At 39.2% G+C, this 18,131-nt stretch overlaps 2 protein-coding genes across 5 annotated transcripts in view; both read right to left on the bottom strand.

The window, feature by feature from the left end:
• ptp4a2b (protein tyrosine phosphatase 4A2b) overlaps positions 1-11,921 on the bottom strand; it is a 40,038-nt gene extending 28,117 nt beyond the window's left edge. The window contains exon 1 of the mRNA XM_077196171.1: positions 11,777-11,921. The gene's annotated coding sequence lies outside the window, so the exon portion shown is untranslated. The remainder of the gene's footprint in view (positions 1-11,776) is intronic.
• Positions 11,922-12,953: 1,032 nt separating this feature from the next.
• Positions 12,954-18,131, bottom strand: part of col8a2 (collagen, type VIII, alpha 2) — a 127,101-nt gene continuing 121,923 nt past the window's right edge. For all 4 annotated transcript variants that reach the window (XM_077196165.1, XM_077196164.1, XM_077196163.1 and 1 more), the window contains exon 3: positions 12,954-16,985. In XM_077196165.1, the coding sequence (XP_077052280.1) occupies positions 15,073-16,985 (1,913 nt within the window). In that variant the 3' untranslated portion in view covers positions 12,954-15,072. The remainder of the gene's footprint in view (positions 16,986-18,131) is intronic.

Below are 18,131 nucleotides of genomic sequence, written 5' to 3'. Positions count from 1 at the left end.
CACACGAGAAAGTGCAGCGGCAACTAAAAACACAAGAGCAAACGCCTGAATTCTCCATCTAGATAAGAAAGATAAGCCTAAGTCTATCCTAAGCAGGACGGGAATGATTTGAGGCCATTAAGCAAATTCCACAAGCAGTAAACTTTACATCAGTTCCAGAAAGGTTAATATGCAGCCATGCAGGTTTCCACAGGCCATGCCACAAGCAATCATATAACAGCTCCCAGGATGCTTTAATTAAAATGGTATGGAGAGTATAAGAGTAAAAGCAAGTTGGATCAAGTTGGGCCACCACAAATGCACACCTGAGAAAGGAGGTAAACATTCCTTTACCGATTACTGTAATAAGCAACAGCTGCCTCTGCATTAAGCTCCCTGAATAGACACTGCCACAGAGTTCCAGTTTTGTTTGCTGTATTCCAGGGAATTACAGATGAAAAGGTGAGTGTTGACACTCATGAGAACAGAAAAAGAGGTTTGGCTGAGCAGGTGTCACTGTATTGCTGGCACTGCAATAAAGAGTTTCACATTGTTTAACAACAGAACGTTGGTCAGCTGATAACGTACAGGTAGGGCTGAGCGATACATTAAATATTCACAATGATTTTTCCGGGGATATATAAAAAAAAGCAACATTCGTCATTTATATCTCGTAATATAACAATAATGAAAATGTTGAAAAAAATTAAACAATTTAATCCATCATTTGTTGATTAGATGAAAGCAGATCTGAATGAGAGTTTAAGAATATGTGAGTAAGAAAGGGCGGGGTTTGGGAAGACTGAACAATTGGAGAAGTCCGGCATATGTCATAAGAGAGAAATCTGTTGTTTCACCAGAAGTTATGATAATTTCAATTGAAATTATGCTGTCAATTTTTTTATTAATTAAATCTATGCATGGATAAATTTACAAGAACAATGATCATTTAATGCTGACATTGGGGCTGAACGATTAATTGCATTTGCGATAATATCGCGATATGATGAAATGCGATTTTGTAACCGCAAAAGCTGCGATTACACTGGTCACGTGACACGCAAGAGAAAAGTAGTCTGCAGATCAAGCATCAACTTGGCACGCTACGCATAGGTCTGGCATACAGGAAAGAACAGTTTATTTTTTATGTATGTGATATTGTGTTATTTATTCTCTCTCCAACAATTCTGGATCGATTCAGAGAATTTCAGAATCGAGTCTGAGCTTAGTTTTTAAACACAGATGCGTGATGACAAAAAAAGCGTGCTTTAGCTACAACCGTATTTTGCTTGCTTCTAATCTCTCTCTCTCTCTCTCACAAACACACACACAGAAAAAACACACACACACCGCTCGAACCTTCCGAAAAATAAGCTTTCATAAAGTTCGGGTTAAAGCGAATTACAAGGACAGTCGCGGGCTTCATCGCACAGGTTTTGCCGCTTTGATGTTACTCTTGCTGTGCGCGGTCTTGGCCGCCGGAATTTTCTTTACAAATGTTCCACAAAGGCATTATTTATGTCTTTTGGAATGCAGTTGGCTTATATATTAAAAATATGAAAATCACTGAGAAAGCTGCTTTCATTTTAAAATACTTACGCGCACTTTGTGAAGAGTGCTCGTGCATGCAGCTGTGAGCGACTCATTGGTTAAATGTACTTGCATCTCAAAATGCTTTTGACGCGAAATGAATGTAAACACGGTCAGTTATTAAACCCACAGGACAGATCACATTTACAATTTCAAAAGAGATATGTGCATTAGTGTGAATGCAGCTTATCGTATAGGGGGAAAATCACTCCAGCTCTTGATAGGAAAACGTTCAGACGGCCTACTTTTAAATACTGAAAGCACTCTTTGTTTATTGCTTGTAATGTTTTTTTTGTTCCTCTTTATTTACTAGCTTTTATATTTTGAAGCTATATTAGTTTATAGCCCATTTAAAATTCTTAACATGTGATTGGTTTAATTAAATCTGTTTATATATATTTAAAGTGTGTTTTTAAAGTATGTATATTTACACATGTAATTAAATACATATTTTAAGTGTTATTAAGATTAATTAATGAGAAAAATTAGATCGGATCATGAGCTGCCTAAAGATTCCCATCCCTACTGTACAATGATTTATTGCTTGTCTTTGTCGACTAATACAGAAGGTAAAGAACTTAAAGTAATCGCATATTAAATCGCAATCGCAAAATTGGTTAAAAAAATATCACAATTAGATTATTTTCCATAATCGTTTAGCCCTAGCTGACATTAAGGTGAGATTTAATTCATATAACAGAGCTCTACATACAGCCCTGGGTTGAAATATTACTTTTTTCCTTTAAACACGGAACGGCTCCTCAATTAAATATCTAACCGAGAACTGACAAAAAAAAACACTAGGATTTCACACCTAATGTCACCGGAAGGTAATGAAGTCATGTTATACGTTACACTGGAAAACCGGACACATAAAGGATGAACTTCGCTCCTTCTGCCTGCTAGAATGGAGGCACCCCAGAGTGTGAATTCTGAGTATTAATAAACATTAAAGAGGACACCAGTGCCATTCTCAGAAAAGGAGAGGAAATATGGGTCCTGCTTTGAGACAGGATATCACTGTAAGAATGAATGCTCTATCTCTCCAGGTGTTTTCGAAGTTGCTAAGAGGAAAAAGTTAGAGTAGCTCTTTTCACATAAACATGCCTGAATTACACCATGCAGACAGTAACAAAAGACAAAGGGCATCAAATAACCAATGGTATGGTTAAAGTAGCTATTAAGCGGTTTAAATAGGACTACCAGTTTAGAATGCGGCACACTTTATCTCAAAGACCAAAAATAAAAATCTGTGTAAAGCATACTTAGTGGCCTATAAATACACCTGAGGTACACACTGAATGCCACACACATTCTTGAGGCCTGTCTGTCTGCATTCCTCACTAGTCTCTCAGCAGTGCTAGAGAAGAACTCCCGGAATCATAGATCATTTATTCACCATGGATACATTTTTTTGTATCTATGGCAGTCATGACATGCAGTCATGACATTCAGCCAGCCCATAGCAACAAAAAGGAAAATCCCTTTACATAGACATGTATTTTATCATGCCGTCTTCACTACTGAGCAAAGCCTGATAAACTATGTTCAAAGTCTGCCGACTTGTCAAATACAAGTCAAAGACATTTGCCGATAAATCTAAATCCAAATTTTTATATAATTTTTGAGAGCCTGATTACAAAAACAAGTCTCATTATTAAAAGCCACGTCCCAAGCACACAATTATAATGTTCTTATAATTTTACGTAGCCTATATGACAGACTTCATATTTCAAGCAATACAAAATCATTGTGATGACCAGTGCGCATCTGAAGGAAAAATCCATTATCAGCTTTAATATATCGGCCAAATTTTCTTATCGGGCCTATACTGCCGTGCAAAGGCAAAAGATCGTAACATCGTTTTTTTTGTCGAAAATGAGTTATTTATATTTTTGGTACATTCAAGACCTCCTTTATCATGTGGAAAAGTAGCTCGAGTCAAATCCGTTTTTTTTTCGAGAAAATAATGGGTTGTCTTAACCGTAACATCCAAAAGCCCATGAGAAACCAAGGCAGAACACCGTAACACCAGTTACGGCTCTTTGGCTTTGTTTTGGAACGCTCACGCTTGAGTTACGGTACTCTGCCTTTGTTTAGCCGTGTGTCAATATGAAGTTACGGTGCCGGCGTTCTATCAAATAATGCTACCTACCAGATTATACGGTGGTCTGCCTTTGTTTTACTCTCCATTAAAATTTAAATTACCATGTACCCTGTGTAGAGCTGTGTACAGCTGCCATCAGTTCCTGTCTTCTGATGTCCTCAGAGCTTTGTCCTGCACTAATGCGGTCAGAACATTTAGTATGGTCTGAAACCGCTCCATCGACAAACGTGCGATAACGATCGTGAAGGATATATGCAGAGATGACAGAAAAATGTTACACATGCCATATCAGGTGAATACAACAAAGAACTAAAGCCCCGCCTCACCCAGTTCGGATACCGGACCTGGTTGAAACAATCATGCATCTAGCTGGCAGAGTGCCAAAACTTCACCAGCGCCTTCAGCACCACCCTGAACCCGGTCTGAGTGGTCCTGAACCCGGTCGAGCCGACGCCGGACTAATATATCACAGAAAGTGATAATAATGAAGCAACAAGGGTATATTGGTGCATAGCCTACAACATAAGGAAGCAAGAAGTGTTGGTGCATACAACATCAGACCAGCTTTTACAAGCAGGTTACAAATACAATCACAGCGTCCGGAATAAATCCGTGGGACGAGCGAAGTGCACAAGCACAATAATAGGGCAGACAGCTGAAACCACAACATACTGAAAAGACGCGAAACACAGAAGGTTGTGCTATAAATGCATTAGTCGTCTAGATAGTCCAGAACGCACTCCCTACTGAGTCTCAATGGGGAAAGCACTGCGTAGGCTAATTTTCGTGAACAGACGAGGAGCGCGACACCTTCGAACACGAATCTCGGTAAGCGCCTGTGAAAGTATACATCTTTCAGATCCACCGGTTTAAACCAGTCTCCGGGTCTAATGTGCGCAAGGATCTGTTTTATTGTGATCATTTTGAACGCAGCAAGTCTTATGCCACGCGGTACCACTTGAGAATGGAAACTCTTTATCCCATGGAGGTATTTTGTCATGTTTAATGTAGGCTATTAATATACGGCCACCAGAATGCAACCAAAGCACAGGATAGCAATACGTAGATGGCTATAATTGTAAATCATACAAAATAAATGCCATGATCCCTAGATTTTATACAGGTGTTGCTATAATGATGTTGTTAAAGGTGATCAGCAAGCAAATATTGATAATGTGGAAGTTATTGCCTTTTGCCTTGGCATGAGTTCTCACTTTTTGCTGACAATACAAAGGCAGAGAACAGTAACTTTAAAATAGTGGTCAAAAGTCAAGTTTGAGCTCAAGTTTTTTTATGTAGATCATTTTCATTACTTAAACATCTAATTACCCGATTTTCAGTGTCCTACCTATAATTAATTTGGCGGGACAACTAAAAATCTTTAAAGTCATTTTTCTCAGTTCCACACTGTAGCGAGTTAAGGTCTTTTGCCTTTGTAGGGCAGTATAACGATAACATTGAAAAGGAACATATATGGGCGATACCAATATGGTGGCCGAAATATCGAGCAGGGTTGGGCCGATAGACGATGCCATTATCAGCTTCCTGCACAGATCCAAGGAAGAGGTCAACCATTTTTATGCTGAAAGCAGTTGGTATGAAAATGTTCATCAAAAAGTGCACCAAACCCAGGGGCTCAGCACAGCAATAATCTCACTCAACAGACAAGGCAATAAGGTACAGCCAGAACAAAGCCATCATCATTCTAGTGCTGTGCCTTGCCATTATCACAATATTCCTCAAAAAAGGATGCCATTTTAAAAGAGAATTAATTCAATAAAGAACGCTAGTATCTCGCAACTGCCTACTAGGGCTGGGTATTGACACAAATTTCACAATTCGATTCGATTTCGATTCACAAGCTTGCAATTCGATACGATTTCGATTCGATTCAATTCAATATTGATTATTTTGGATATCAGGTACAATACATGGCAAATTTTCTCAAGGAAAACAAATCTCTTAACCAATGCTGTAAACTATGGGAGTCAGTTGTATCATTAAAATTGTTTCATTAGCCTAGTATAGCCTAATATTGAAGGTAAAGATTTACTGATTTGTATACAAAAACTTAAATTACTCTTTTATTTATTTTCTAATAATAAAGTTATATGAAATAAACATTTAAATGGTGGCTGTCATAAAAACTTGCCAGATTTATTCAGACATGCATTAAATATTGAAGAACATAAAACAATTATAATGAATATGTATTATGGTGCAGGTGCATATATGTAGCAAAATGCTCCTCTCTAGAGTTACTTTTTCTAGCTGACTAACGAGTTCATGCCGGTCACTGGGTATGGTTTTTCTGAGGTATGTGACGTTTCATGACATTGTAGCCTATACTTGCTTTTCACTGACGTCTTTCCACCGTTGAAACACTGATTGAGCGATTCCATGTAACTATAAGGATTTCGACAAGTTGTACTCTGTCTTTTAACACACTTTCAGATGCTCATTCTTGTTTATGTAACGCTGTAACTGGTAATATTAAGGCGGAAGAGAAGATCAGAAGAGAAGTGTGCTCGCCGCTACTGATTCTCTTGAGCTGAGCTGCGCGCGCCAGAACAGTTATGTTTTTGAATTTCGTAAGAAAATGGATATAATTTGAAATCTGAGACTTTGTTTCATATCAATAGTAACAAAGCACAAAGATTATTGCGTTTATTGGATGGGATGTGTGCTATGTTTCATTCATTCATCAATGGAAAACAGAATGACTAATCGATTCTTGGGATTTAAGAATCGATATCGGTTCGTAAAAATCAGAATCGATTAAAATCGAGAAATCGATATTTTTTACCCAGCCCTACTGCCTACAGATCTACATTTAAAGGTAGGGTCTAATCATTTCTCATAGTAACAGCTTTAACTAACGTTAAAACTGGGTCAATTCGATTATCATGAAAACGCATCCCAGAGAACGGTCGACTCGGTACCCATATGTTATTTAGCCCTAGGTTCATTTTTGGGCGGAATTGTCCATTAAGTTAGGACCTCTGACAAACCGTTAGCACGACCGCTGCGCATTAAGAGCACACAAGTTGAGTCCGTTTGAATAACAGCTTACAGTTTCAAAGCTTGGCTTTGAAATAAGTTACCGTTAGTTAATGTATTAACTACTAGGTGTGAAATGATACCCTCATGTCACGATTCAATACATATCATGATAAGATATTATTACGATACTCCAAGATATATTAAAAAAAGGTTAACTAAAAATTTACTTTTGATTAAAATGCTAAATTTGGTATTACATTGTGGGTGTAAATGAATAGGCTTGGACTTGGTGCTGGTAACCCAATGCACAGGACAATAGTGACATCCGAATAAAAATATTCATGATTCTGAAGCTGAAAATACAGAATTATTTTAGACGAAAATGTCTGCGCAATTTCTCTGACTAGATATATTTATTTATAAAAAAAAAGGTAGGCCACTTTTTTTACTGGTAACAAGACATTTGGCATTATCAGGAGCCATAAATATTCCCCCATTGCATTATTATACATTATATTCAACATTTTATATAGTTGAATAGCAAATTAAACTGAAAGTTCGGCTTCACATCTTGAAGCTCAACTAGGTTTATTTGGTCCGACTCTGGACCAAAAAAAAACAAAAACCCATTTAGTTCTGGGCCACCTAGGGTTTAGATTGGCATTTTTATCACCAAACCAAAAGATACCGAACTCAAAGGCATAGGGATACGTTCTCAAACTGATTGGTCGGCTTTTATGACGTATTGCCTATTTTGAGATGGAACTTACCGAACATCCAAATCAATGTGTGTGCTATGCTAAACACACCCATTGTATGCATATAGCCTGCATATGATGGTATTTTGACCAGCTGAGAACTCGTGAAGAGCTTATAAAATGTGTAAAGGTGTCAAAACAGTGGCAGGAATCCCTCCATCACACACACAAATGAAGATCTGCTGCGAGGCTCTAATGCCTGTACTGAACTGTGATAGGCAACATCACGATGACGAGAAAAAAAACGATATGCATGAGCATTCTGTCCTTTTTAGGCTCTCATCTTCCTGTTTTTGGTTCTTTACATGTCTTTTACATACCCATGTTGCGGTTCTTTTTATCTTTTTAGCAGTCTCGGTCCACTTGTTTGGTGCGCACCAGTGTTCGAATGGCAGTGCTCACACTTATTCAAATTAACAGCACTAACAGAGCAATTGCACCAGGGTTTGTTTTAATTTAACCAAACCTGCCAAGTGTGAACACACCTTAAATGATCTTAACTGTGCTGAAGCCGCTATCTCTCCTATTGCGGTCTTTGAGCTTGAAATTAGCTGATAAATAAAATAAACCTCATATCTGTTGTTCTTATTGACGTGAACTTGAATTTGCATATGGTGCAAATTTAAATTTGTTTTTACAGAGACATTTATGTGGCCAAGTGTGAATGGAACAATTTTCAGACAACAATGCACAAAAAATTATAAAGAATGTATTTAAAAATGTCTACTCTTTATCAGTTTGTGCAATTTGTCTGATGAACCTAATGTGATAAAAAAAAAAGTGTCACCACCAGCCACCACATTATTGTGTTGAAGAAGCGCTGAGGCAAGACAAGTAGTTCAGTGGAAACTCCGCTAAGAGGGTGGCTCTTGTAAATGCTGCCACAAACCTGCCCACTTCCTGTCAAGTTAAAGCTTACAGCACTGTGACTGTAAACCTAATAGAATGATTCAAAACAATAGACAGACAGTTCATGTCATTCAACACAGAAATCTTGAGGATTGACTGCCTTTTCAAAGGCCACATCATGCAGCTTGTGTCGAAACCATGCAGGGGGAGCAGATGTCTTGCAGGTCAGGATGAGACTGTAGCGAGCACCACACTCATTCATCAAGGGTTAGCCGCACTCCTGCTGGGCTAGCAATGCTGGCTCAAAGGGTACAACAGTCCTTCAATATTTAAGCAGACAAGCTGAAAAGACAGTGGGACGAATGGGAGTCATGCTGTTGCCAGTTGTGTAGATGTTTTAAGAAAGCCTGCTGTGAGGCACAACTCGATCCATGTTTGTTAACAAGCTGTGAACTACTGCTACCAGTGACATTTAACATGCTGCCCAGTAAGAGTGGCTACCGACAGCCCAAAATGCCAAACAAGCTATAAATATGGTCCGACCAGGCCTCAAAAACGACATGTTTGTACTTTAGAGTGTTGAAAGCGTACCAGGGCTTCATATGATAGTCTTTATGTTAGTTAACAATGAGAAAGGTTTCAGCAGACTTGCCAAAACTAGCACAAAGCAGTCCCATGCTGATTGTCTATCTTCTGTGAGCAGCATAAATTCTACTTATGTACTGCAACAAGTCATGAGGATGCATTCAATTATGTAGCTATAATATGGGACAGTGATGTGTGGACATACTAAAAACATTGATGCCAGAAATCATCACAGAGAGGATCCACTGTCCTGACTGAATACAGATATGATTGCATAATAGATCAGCACTTCATAAGAAAATAGAATAAGGATGAAATTCACACCAGTTCCATTTAATTGAGGAATGAACAAACATCTCCATTAAGGCAAATGTTTTACTCACTTTCCAACTTGTTTAAGAAAAAAAAAGTAAAGGCAAATCTTTAGATGGCCTCAAATGGCATGAAACGTTACTGAAACTGAATCAACACCTGCAAATGTAACAGATGATACAGCAAAGCAGCAACTTATTATTACTTCTCAAAGTGTTGTGTACTCCCTCCAGGTTCATGAAACTTAAACCAGTGTAAAGTTAAACATTGACTGGCTGTTGATATGATAAAATTGAGCCTAGTTACAGAAATAGACCTGCAAGTTTTTTTATTTAATGATTTTTCAATTAAAAAAAGTAAAGTATAGATAGATAGATAGACCTCATGTTTACTGAAGTTTTTGTGCTCACATTTATTTAAAGGACAATTCCGGCCAAAAATGAACCTAGATCATTCTCTGGGATGTGTTTTCATGATAATGGATAATGGAATGTACCCTACCCAGTTTTAACGTTAGTTTTAGTTTAACCACAGATTAGCTTATAATGCTAGTGTATGGGGCATTGAATAAGTAAAAATAAAAATCGCTAGTTAATACCACTAACAAGGCTCAAAATAGCCCCACACTAACACAGTATAGCATAAATAGGGTCTCTACCTGCAAACCGAAGCTTTGAGAACTTTGTAAGTGTACAGACAGTTTAATAAGGAAATACTTTAAAGACAGTACACTTCGCGTATACAAGCAGGAGCCATCTTTGGAAAACAGTCTCGACCAGTCAAACCACGAACACCGTCCTGTACGTGCTGGTCGATAGTCACAGTTCAGCTCACATAGCACGGCATTCGTGGTTCGACTGGTCGAGACTGTTTTCCAAAGATGGCTCCTGCCTATGTACGCGAAGTGTACTGTCTTTATAAAGTATCTCCTTATCAAACTGTCTGTACACTTACAAAGTTCTCAATGCTTCGGTTTGCAGGTAGAGGTTAAACTAAAACTAACGTTAAAACTGGGTACATTCGATTATCATGAAAACGCATCCCAGAGAACAGTCGACTCGGTACCCATGTGTTATTTAGCCCTAGGTGCATAATTGTCCTTTAAAGCTGTCCCAAAGTAGTAAACACAAAAATTCTGTTAACTACCAATGAAATGCCCATATAGGTATAATAACGTTGAATAAATTGTGAAATAAATGTCATAGTGTTATATTCAGAGGCCTAAGTTACCTGTCCAATAAATATGTAGATATGGCAAGGTCAAAGCAATAAAAAGCAACCTTGTCACAGTTTCAGGATTTCAAACAACTAATGTCTGTCTCAACTAAGCGTCACCATGCAACAGTCAAAAAAAAAACCCACCTTGTCATGTTATTGAAATTTCTCACTTTATATTACGCAGATACCTCAAGCTCTAAAACATGTCCTGACTTGTTCCCACTTGGCAATTTTACAACTTCCAATGTCCCATCTCAAAGACAATGCGTAAACCACTTACTAAGACCTGTACAGTTTCCTTGTATTGATTACACAAGAGCAGGATGGGAACAGGTGGAGCATGAAGACAGATGAGGTGACTCATCAAATACTACACATGGCACCTAAATACAACAATCTTGGATCATATCAAGAATACCGGTTTAATTCAGATTCCCCCATACGTTATCTTACCTGTTCTGTTCTACAAGCACGGCATTTAAAAACTATCGGCTTAGCAACTAGTTTACTACGCAGTTCAGGTCTCATGCTGGATCATCAGCTTACAGTTTAACCAGGTGCTGGATTCAGGAATGATCAAAGAAACGGGTCGGCTTTAAAGATTTACCATATGTCAGACACACAGTTAAAATAAAGCAGACATGAATATGAAGAAACCAATTACACACACGTGAATTGGAAAGGTTTGTGGTACAGTAAAAAAAATCTAAAATTAAGGACTCTAATCTTCCACGCTTTGCATAACAATTGAGCCACTGAAATCAGTCACATTCTGGAGTTTGACGATAAAGTGTTATCTGACTGAACTCACATTTAATAACATTAACTTAGCTCCCAGGCTAACAATTCAATCGCACCCTCTTCAGATCCTCACAGCCGGTCAAACAGTGAAAAATTATCAAGTAATCATTAAATAGTATGTTCAGACCCTGAATTAACCATATATCTAAACATAAAGTTAAAAGTGTAGCGGCAAATACACTGTCCGAGTAACTTCTTGACACGGTCTCTGGCTGATGATGAGACCGCTAGCAAGCAGCTAGCCAGCGCAGTACAGGACAGCTAGACAGACTGAGGAGAACTCCAGACCCTTCATAAATCAACAAATATAGGAATGAGCGACAAACCGTATCTGACCCGGTTAAAACCGTCCAACCGTGAAAACAAATAAAAAACGATTAAGCAGTTTCCGTTCAAACGTACGCGGGCAAATGGCTGCCAGACTCGCGAGCTCCTTCACCGGCTGAACGCGAGCTTTCACAGCTAACGTTAACGTTACACTAAATACAGGCAAAAAAACGTCTCGGGTAGTCGTTTTTAACATCTTTCTGCCATATTAGGAGAAGGAAAGTCAGTGGCAATAGGGGATACTTACAAAGAACGGGCCAAACATTGAAATCCCTTGGCAATCCCCGGAGAAAGTGCACGTAGAGCCGTAACCGCTTTGAGGGTGAAGTCGTGTTTGTCGTCCTCAGTGAAACTGAATTGAGATGAACTGAGGGGGAGGAGTCAGTGACTGCGTCATCTTTGCGCAAGAGCCAGCCTGTTGACGTTTTAAGAGGACTTGATTTACCCATCGAAATATTGCTTTGTAAATTTTAAAGTGATATTGATTTTAATTGCACTGTTTGTGACAGTTGCCCTGGTTGATTTGTTTTGGTACTGCCATCTCGTAAGACCGTTTTGGCCAATGTTTGTGATTTACAGAGAATATTGATGGTCAATTTGCGTCGTTATGGAAATAATAATTATTTGGACGCTTGGAGAACTGTACAGACAAGCCAAGCACAGTCAGTTTTATATAAATTAATACATGTTATTCTTTGAATGGAACAATTTAATGTTAAAATGTTTTAAGTTTCCTGTAAAAAAAACAAGACAAAAAAAACGGTTTTGTCTCTCAAGAACTGGAGACGTACATTGACGATTTTCTATTAAGAAAAAAAGTTTAAACTATGATTTTTTTTAAAAGCATTAAGCCCCTTCTAATATATGCAATTGTTTGAGGACCGTATTCTAATTTCCAATACTTTGTGGAAAATTATATGTTCTCTATTTAATCCAAGAATATGTATTTGCAAACACTTTATTCCAATACTTTGTGGAACATTAGAGATTGTTTAATTAATCCAAGATAATATTTGAGAACACTTTATTCCAATACTTTGTGGAAAATGAAATATTACTTATATATTATTATTAAAATATATTCAGAACTGATTTGAATATTAGAAAAATGTAAACATGGTGGATGTATGCTTAGTTACAGGTGTGATATTTTGAGCCACCTTTTATCACAGGTGATCCTTGTAAGCAGCACTTGAATGGAAGTACACTCCCCCTAGTGTTAGTCACACATTTCTTTAGATGGGTGGATGTCTGAAGCAGAACAGCTTCAAGGATGTTTTTGAACATACCAAATGTGCAGATTAAATTGTATAGTATATGAACTGAATTTATGAGATAAAATATCTGAATTGGACTTGTCAACATCCCATCTTTGATTACTTTACTTAAGTCTTATTAGGGAGAACAAAAAAAAGAAAACACCCTTGATCAAGAAAGTCTTTATTGATGTTGCATCTGTACTGTCAAGTACTTGTAGATTTTGTACGAGTTGACAAAATATGTTCAATCAAAGAGTGCATTTAATACCCAAAATGGATTGCATAACGTGAATGCAATAAGACAAAAATTCCTATAGATTGATAGATACATTATAAAAGAAAGAAAAACAATGGTAGTGTGTATTACAAACTCCTCAATGCTGTTCAAAATAAGGTTATTTGTACGTTCACGGTTTCGGTGTTTGGACATCTATCACAAATGTATAAATATGCCTTCATTAAGTTCATGTGCAAATGGGATTGGTTGTTTCTTTTAATTTGATTGATAATGAACAAATATCCCGTGGAACAGAATCAAGGCTTTTTTCCTAGTTTGCTTTGAACGACAAAAGTAAGACACATAGTCTAAGCAGATTTGAGATATTGCAGCACAACAAATGTTTTAAATCTTCAATCCATTGCACACAAACAATATACACTCATCATAGAAAATAATGGTCACAGTGTTAATATACTGTACAATAAAAAGGTCATCAAATACATGCTGAAATAGGAAAGATCTGGTGCCAAAACGTCATTCCAAAGTGAATAATTTCCATTTGAAGAAACAAATGTCATGTAACCGTGTACGGAAAGGACAAGTTCAGTGAGTGAGTGTGTTATACTGACACTCCTTTAGTCTGTTTCAGGTTTCATCATCCTACAAATTGGTCAAACAAACAGAAGCAAGAGAATTTCTTTCAAGAGGGACTTTTTCAGTCACTTCAGTAAATGTGCAAGAAACTATTTCTTTGTTTGTAACCTTTTATAAACACCACAGGAGCAGTGCTATCACAGTGTGATGCATCCAAATCATGTCATAATGGACTCATGTTAGTGTCAATCATGTCTGTGACATTACAAGTCAATCAGTCCAATGGGAAAATGAATGTTATACAAAACAATCAGTCAAATGTGTCTTTGTAAAAGCAGCAATGAGAAAAAGAGTCACAGAATGTAAAACCTTTAGAGTACACAATGCAGTAGTTTGGATTTGTGATGTAGAATTGATTTATTACAACAACAAAAAAAGTCAGAATTATATTTTCATACTCTCAATCTATTAGTAGTCCCTTACTCACCAATGTAGGCTATCCAAAGATTTTGATGAGAAGCTATACATTATGTATTAGCTTTGACATGTTATGATTTTTAAAGTATGAAATTAGTGTCACAGAAATTCCACTTGTTTTTGTTTTGTTTTCTTGTAATGCAGGCACTGTCATACAGTCCTCTTGAGGCCTTCATGATCGCTACTGATTCAAACTTGGCATGTTTTGAGCAATGAACTCAGTAAATCAAGTAATTTTCTTCTCAAAGACTCTCAAACACAACATAGTTGTCGCAGAAACAGACAGATTAGCACATCATTTTTGCTTTAACAGTAAATCAAACAAAACATATATACCTAATGACTAACGCAGATAGATAATTACCTGTCTGGCATTTAAAAGAAAAACAATATGGAACTGAGGATTATTCTTTAAATTACGAATGTATTTAAACATACAAATACAATAACAATGTTGTATAGAATGTCTGCATTCTAAAATCTTAAATGTGGCACAAATCAAGTAGCCTGTGTTATATTAAGGAAAAGATATAGGTGAATTTGACTGCAACCAGGGGAACATACAACCCCAGAGTCAACGTGATGGAGATCAATGGGAGTAAGAACATTTGGCAATGTGTGCAGTCACACGGGTAAGTCTTTAAATGGTTACCTACACATTGCAAAGTACTTAATAGTCGGATTGCGATACACAACAACAACAACTACAACATCAATACAATAACACCATTATATCAACATCAACAAAAATAGCATAACAGTTATAATAAAATTATCATATAGGCAGGAAATAACAACACTTAAAAGTAAAACAATGATCAAATCAGACATTTGAAAGAGAGGGTTAAAACAGAGACAGCATGAATTCTCCTTCCTCTGATTCGAAACTCAGCCTTTCCGTCGTTCAGTAAGTCTTTCTTGTTATCTAGTTGCTGTTATTACAGATGTTGCTGCAGGGCACTTGAGCAAGCAATTCTCCACTGAGACGGACCGTTATGTGGGGCACAGGAGGAACCCTGAGAAGGATGAATGGATGTACTCAGTGGAGTAGAGCCCGTTTGCTTGGTCAGAGGGCATTTGCACCCAAACCTGGTCATTCTCCTTCAGCTCCAGTACCGCACTACCTGAAGCCTGGTCCATATAGCCCTTTTTGTATTCATCATAAGTGTATGTAGCTGGCACATTGTTTTTATACAGTGCCACCCACAGGCTGGTTCCCTTTACATGTACATGATAAGCAAAATAGTAGACTCCAGGCAGTGGGCTTGTGAAGATGCCTGTAGCAGGGTTGTAAGCATTTTGCCCATTGTACAGAGTTCTATCGAATTTGATTGGCAATCCAGATGGTGGAAATGGAGTTGTCAAAATGGCGGTAAAAGCAGGAGCCACGGAGGCAGAGAGCTCAGCCTTACCATAATGCGGCTTCTCACCATTTGGTTTTGAAACTGATTCTCCTAAAATAGTTGGCCCTTGAACTGCTAATTGATTTAAATCACCGTTAGAGGGGCTGGGAGGGCCAGGAGGTCCAGGTGGACCCGGAGGGCCCTGCATACCGGTAAGTCCAGGTGAGCCAGGTTTTCCTGGAGGTCCCTGTGGACCAGACATCCCCTTGTCTCCAGGTTTTCCAATTCCTTGGGGCCCTGGTGGACCTTGTTCGCCTTTCAACCCTGGAACACCCTGAGGTCCCATATGACCAGTGGGGCCCGGGAGACCAGGAATCCCTGAATTGCCACGTTGCCCAGGGGGGCCTGGAAACCCATTCTCACCTTTTGGACCTGGTCCCCCAATCAAACCAGGATTACCTGGCAGACCGATGTGACCCAGTTCACCTTTAGGTCCAGGTTTGCCTGTGGCCCCGTTGAGACCAGGAGGGCCCTTATCCCCTGGGAAGCCAGGCTTTCCTGCGAGACCACTGGGACCCTGATCGCCTCTAAGCCCTGGCAAGCCTGGAGGTCCTTGTGGGCCAGTCTCTCCCTTTAGACCAGGCATCCCATGTTTCCCTGGTAGACCCAAATTACCTTGTGGACCTGGAAGGCCTGGCTGTCCAGTTTGCCCTATATCTCCTGGAAGACCTTCTATCCCAGGTTCTCCTTTGTGACCAGGGGCTCCTTGTAATCCAGCAGGCCCTCTGTCTCCTTTTTGTCCTACAAGCCCTGGTTTACCATAGCCAGGGGGTCCAGGAAAGCCAGGAGTTCCTCTTGGGCCAGAATCACCTTTTGGGCCAATCGAGCCTGGAATACCTGGAACACCATCAAGTCCAGGTTTTCCCAAACCAGGTGCCCCCGGCTGCCCTTGTAACCCAGAGGGACCAGCTAGCCCTGGGACACCATGATCTCCTGTAGCTCCTTTATCTCCTTTTGGCCCCACAGGCCCGGGCAGCCCATCAATCCCTGATTTACCCAACCCAGGGACACCTGGAGGTCCTGGAGGTCCTTGAAGGCCACTGGGTCCCCTAGGACCTATTGGACCCGGGTTTCCATTGCCATTTTCCCCTTTAAGCCCTTGTTCACCAGGAATACCACGTCCACCTTTAGGCCCCATCTCACCTCTTGAACCTGGCAGGCCTCTAGTCCCAGGTAAACCTGGTTTACCATTCAACGACAGACCTGCTGGCCCAGGTGGTCCTGGGTGACCTGGAGGTCCCCGTGAACCTGGCTCTCCACGAGGCCCAACCTCGCCATTGAATCCTGGAAGTCCTTTAGGTCCTAATTTTCCTGGTAAACCTGGTAGTCCTGGTTTTCCAATCCCAGTGAATCCTGGAGGCCCTTGAGGACCTGGCTGACCATTGAGACCTGGTTTTCCTAAACCTGGTTTCCCTGGTAATCCAGGAGGCCCAGGTTGTCCCCTTGGTCCTGGTTTACCTTGAGGACCTGGTTCTCCTTTTACGTCTATCATGGGTGGAAACTCTGCAATAAAAAGAAGAAAACAAAAAAACAGGGACCATGATTAAACTTCAAACCTACGATCCTAGAAAAAGAGTTTGTCAACGTGAGAATTTATAGTTAATGACTCTTTACTATCACATAAATTATTGTTTGGAGGGAACCATAAAGCACTAGTAGGACTACAAATATGCACTGTGTTTTACTCCACATTACGCTCCAGTGTCCTCTAAATGGCAGCTACGCAGGTATGCAATGAAGGCCTACAAAATGAAGGTATGCAATGATGGACCAAACAAGGGACAAGGACAAACTTCTCAACAGCACCTCACTGGAATTTAAGCAAGGGATCTGCAGCAACGATATTTGCTAGCCATGTTTGGCCAAAGAACCACCAAACTATGCAAGTCAGGAAAACACAGTAAAGTTACATTCCCTTTAGTTCTCAACAAATGTTTTGAAAAATGTATGTTTTCACAGTACATTAAATTTAGCCTCTAAAATTGTCCATTTCACTGATCTTACAGTGTCCTGACTCCTGACATATTCAAAGGTCAAAGTGACTCAATTCTGAGAGAGAGAGGGAGAGAGAGGGAGAGAGAGAGAGAGTGGGAGAGAGAGAGAGAGAGAGAGAGAGAGAGAGGGAGAGAGGGGGGGAGGGGGGGAGAGGGGGGAGGGGGGGGGGGAGAGTGAGAGAGAGAGAGAGAGAGAGAGAGAGAGAGAGAGGGAGATAGGTAGATAGAGAGAGAGAGATAGATCCACTTTCCTGTAAATACATTTTTTTTACATCCTCATTCGAAAGGTGTATTCTAATTATAAAGCGCCCTCAAGTGGTACAATAATTTATAGCATAGGCCTAGGTTAGGAGGAATGATTTAGATCTATTACATAAATATACATTATTTTGTTTGATCTGCAAATTATATTCAGAGGTCCCTCTCTAACTCGATTCCACAATTACACCCTTTTTATTTCCTATTAGTTATATATACATTTTTTTTTTACTGAAAATTACATTAGGTTTCAACAGAATAAGCACTATGTAATATGACAGGCACTTCTCAAACAAACTTGTTGTTTCAAAAAACCTTTCAGAGCAGAAGTGCATGTCTTCCACTGTCCACTAGATGGCAGTGAGCACACAGCTGTTCTTTAAAGGTTTCTTGAGTC

The sequence above is a fragment of the Siphateles boraxobius genome, unplaced genomic scaffold (genome assembly GCF_051911475.1).
Source record: "Siphateles boraxobius isolate OS27281-9 unplaced genomic scaffold, OSU_SipBor_1 35, whole genome shotgun sequence".
Taxonomy (NCBI): Eukaryota; Metazoa; Chordata; class Actinopteri; order Cypriniformes; family Leuciscidae; genus Siphateles; species Siphateles boraxobius.
This window is presented reverse-complemented; position numbering and strand designations above follow the sequence as displayed.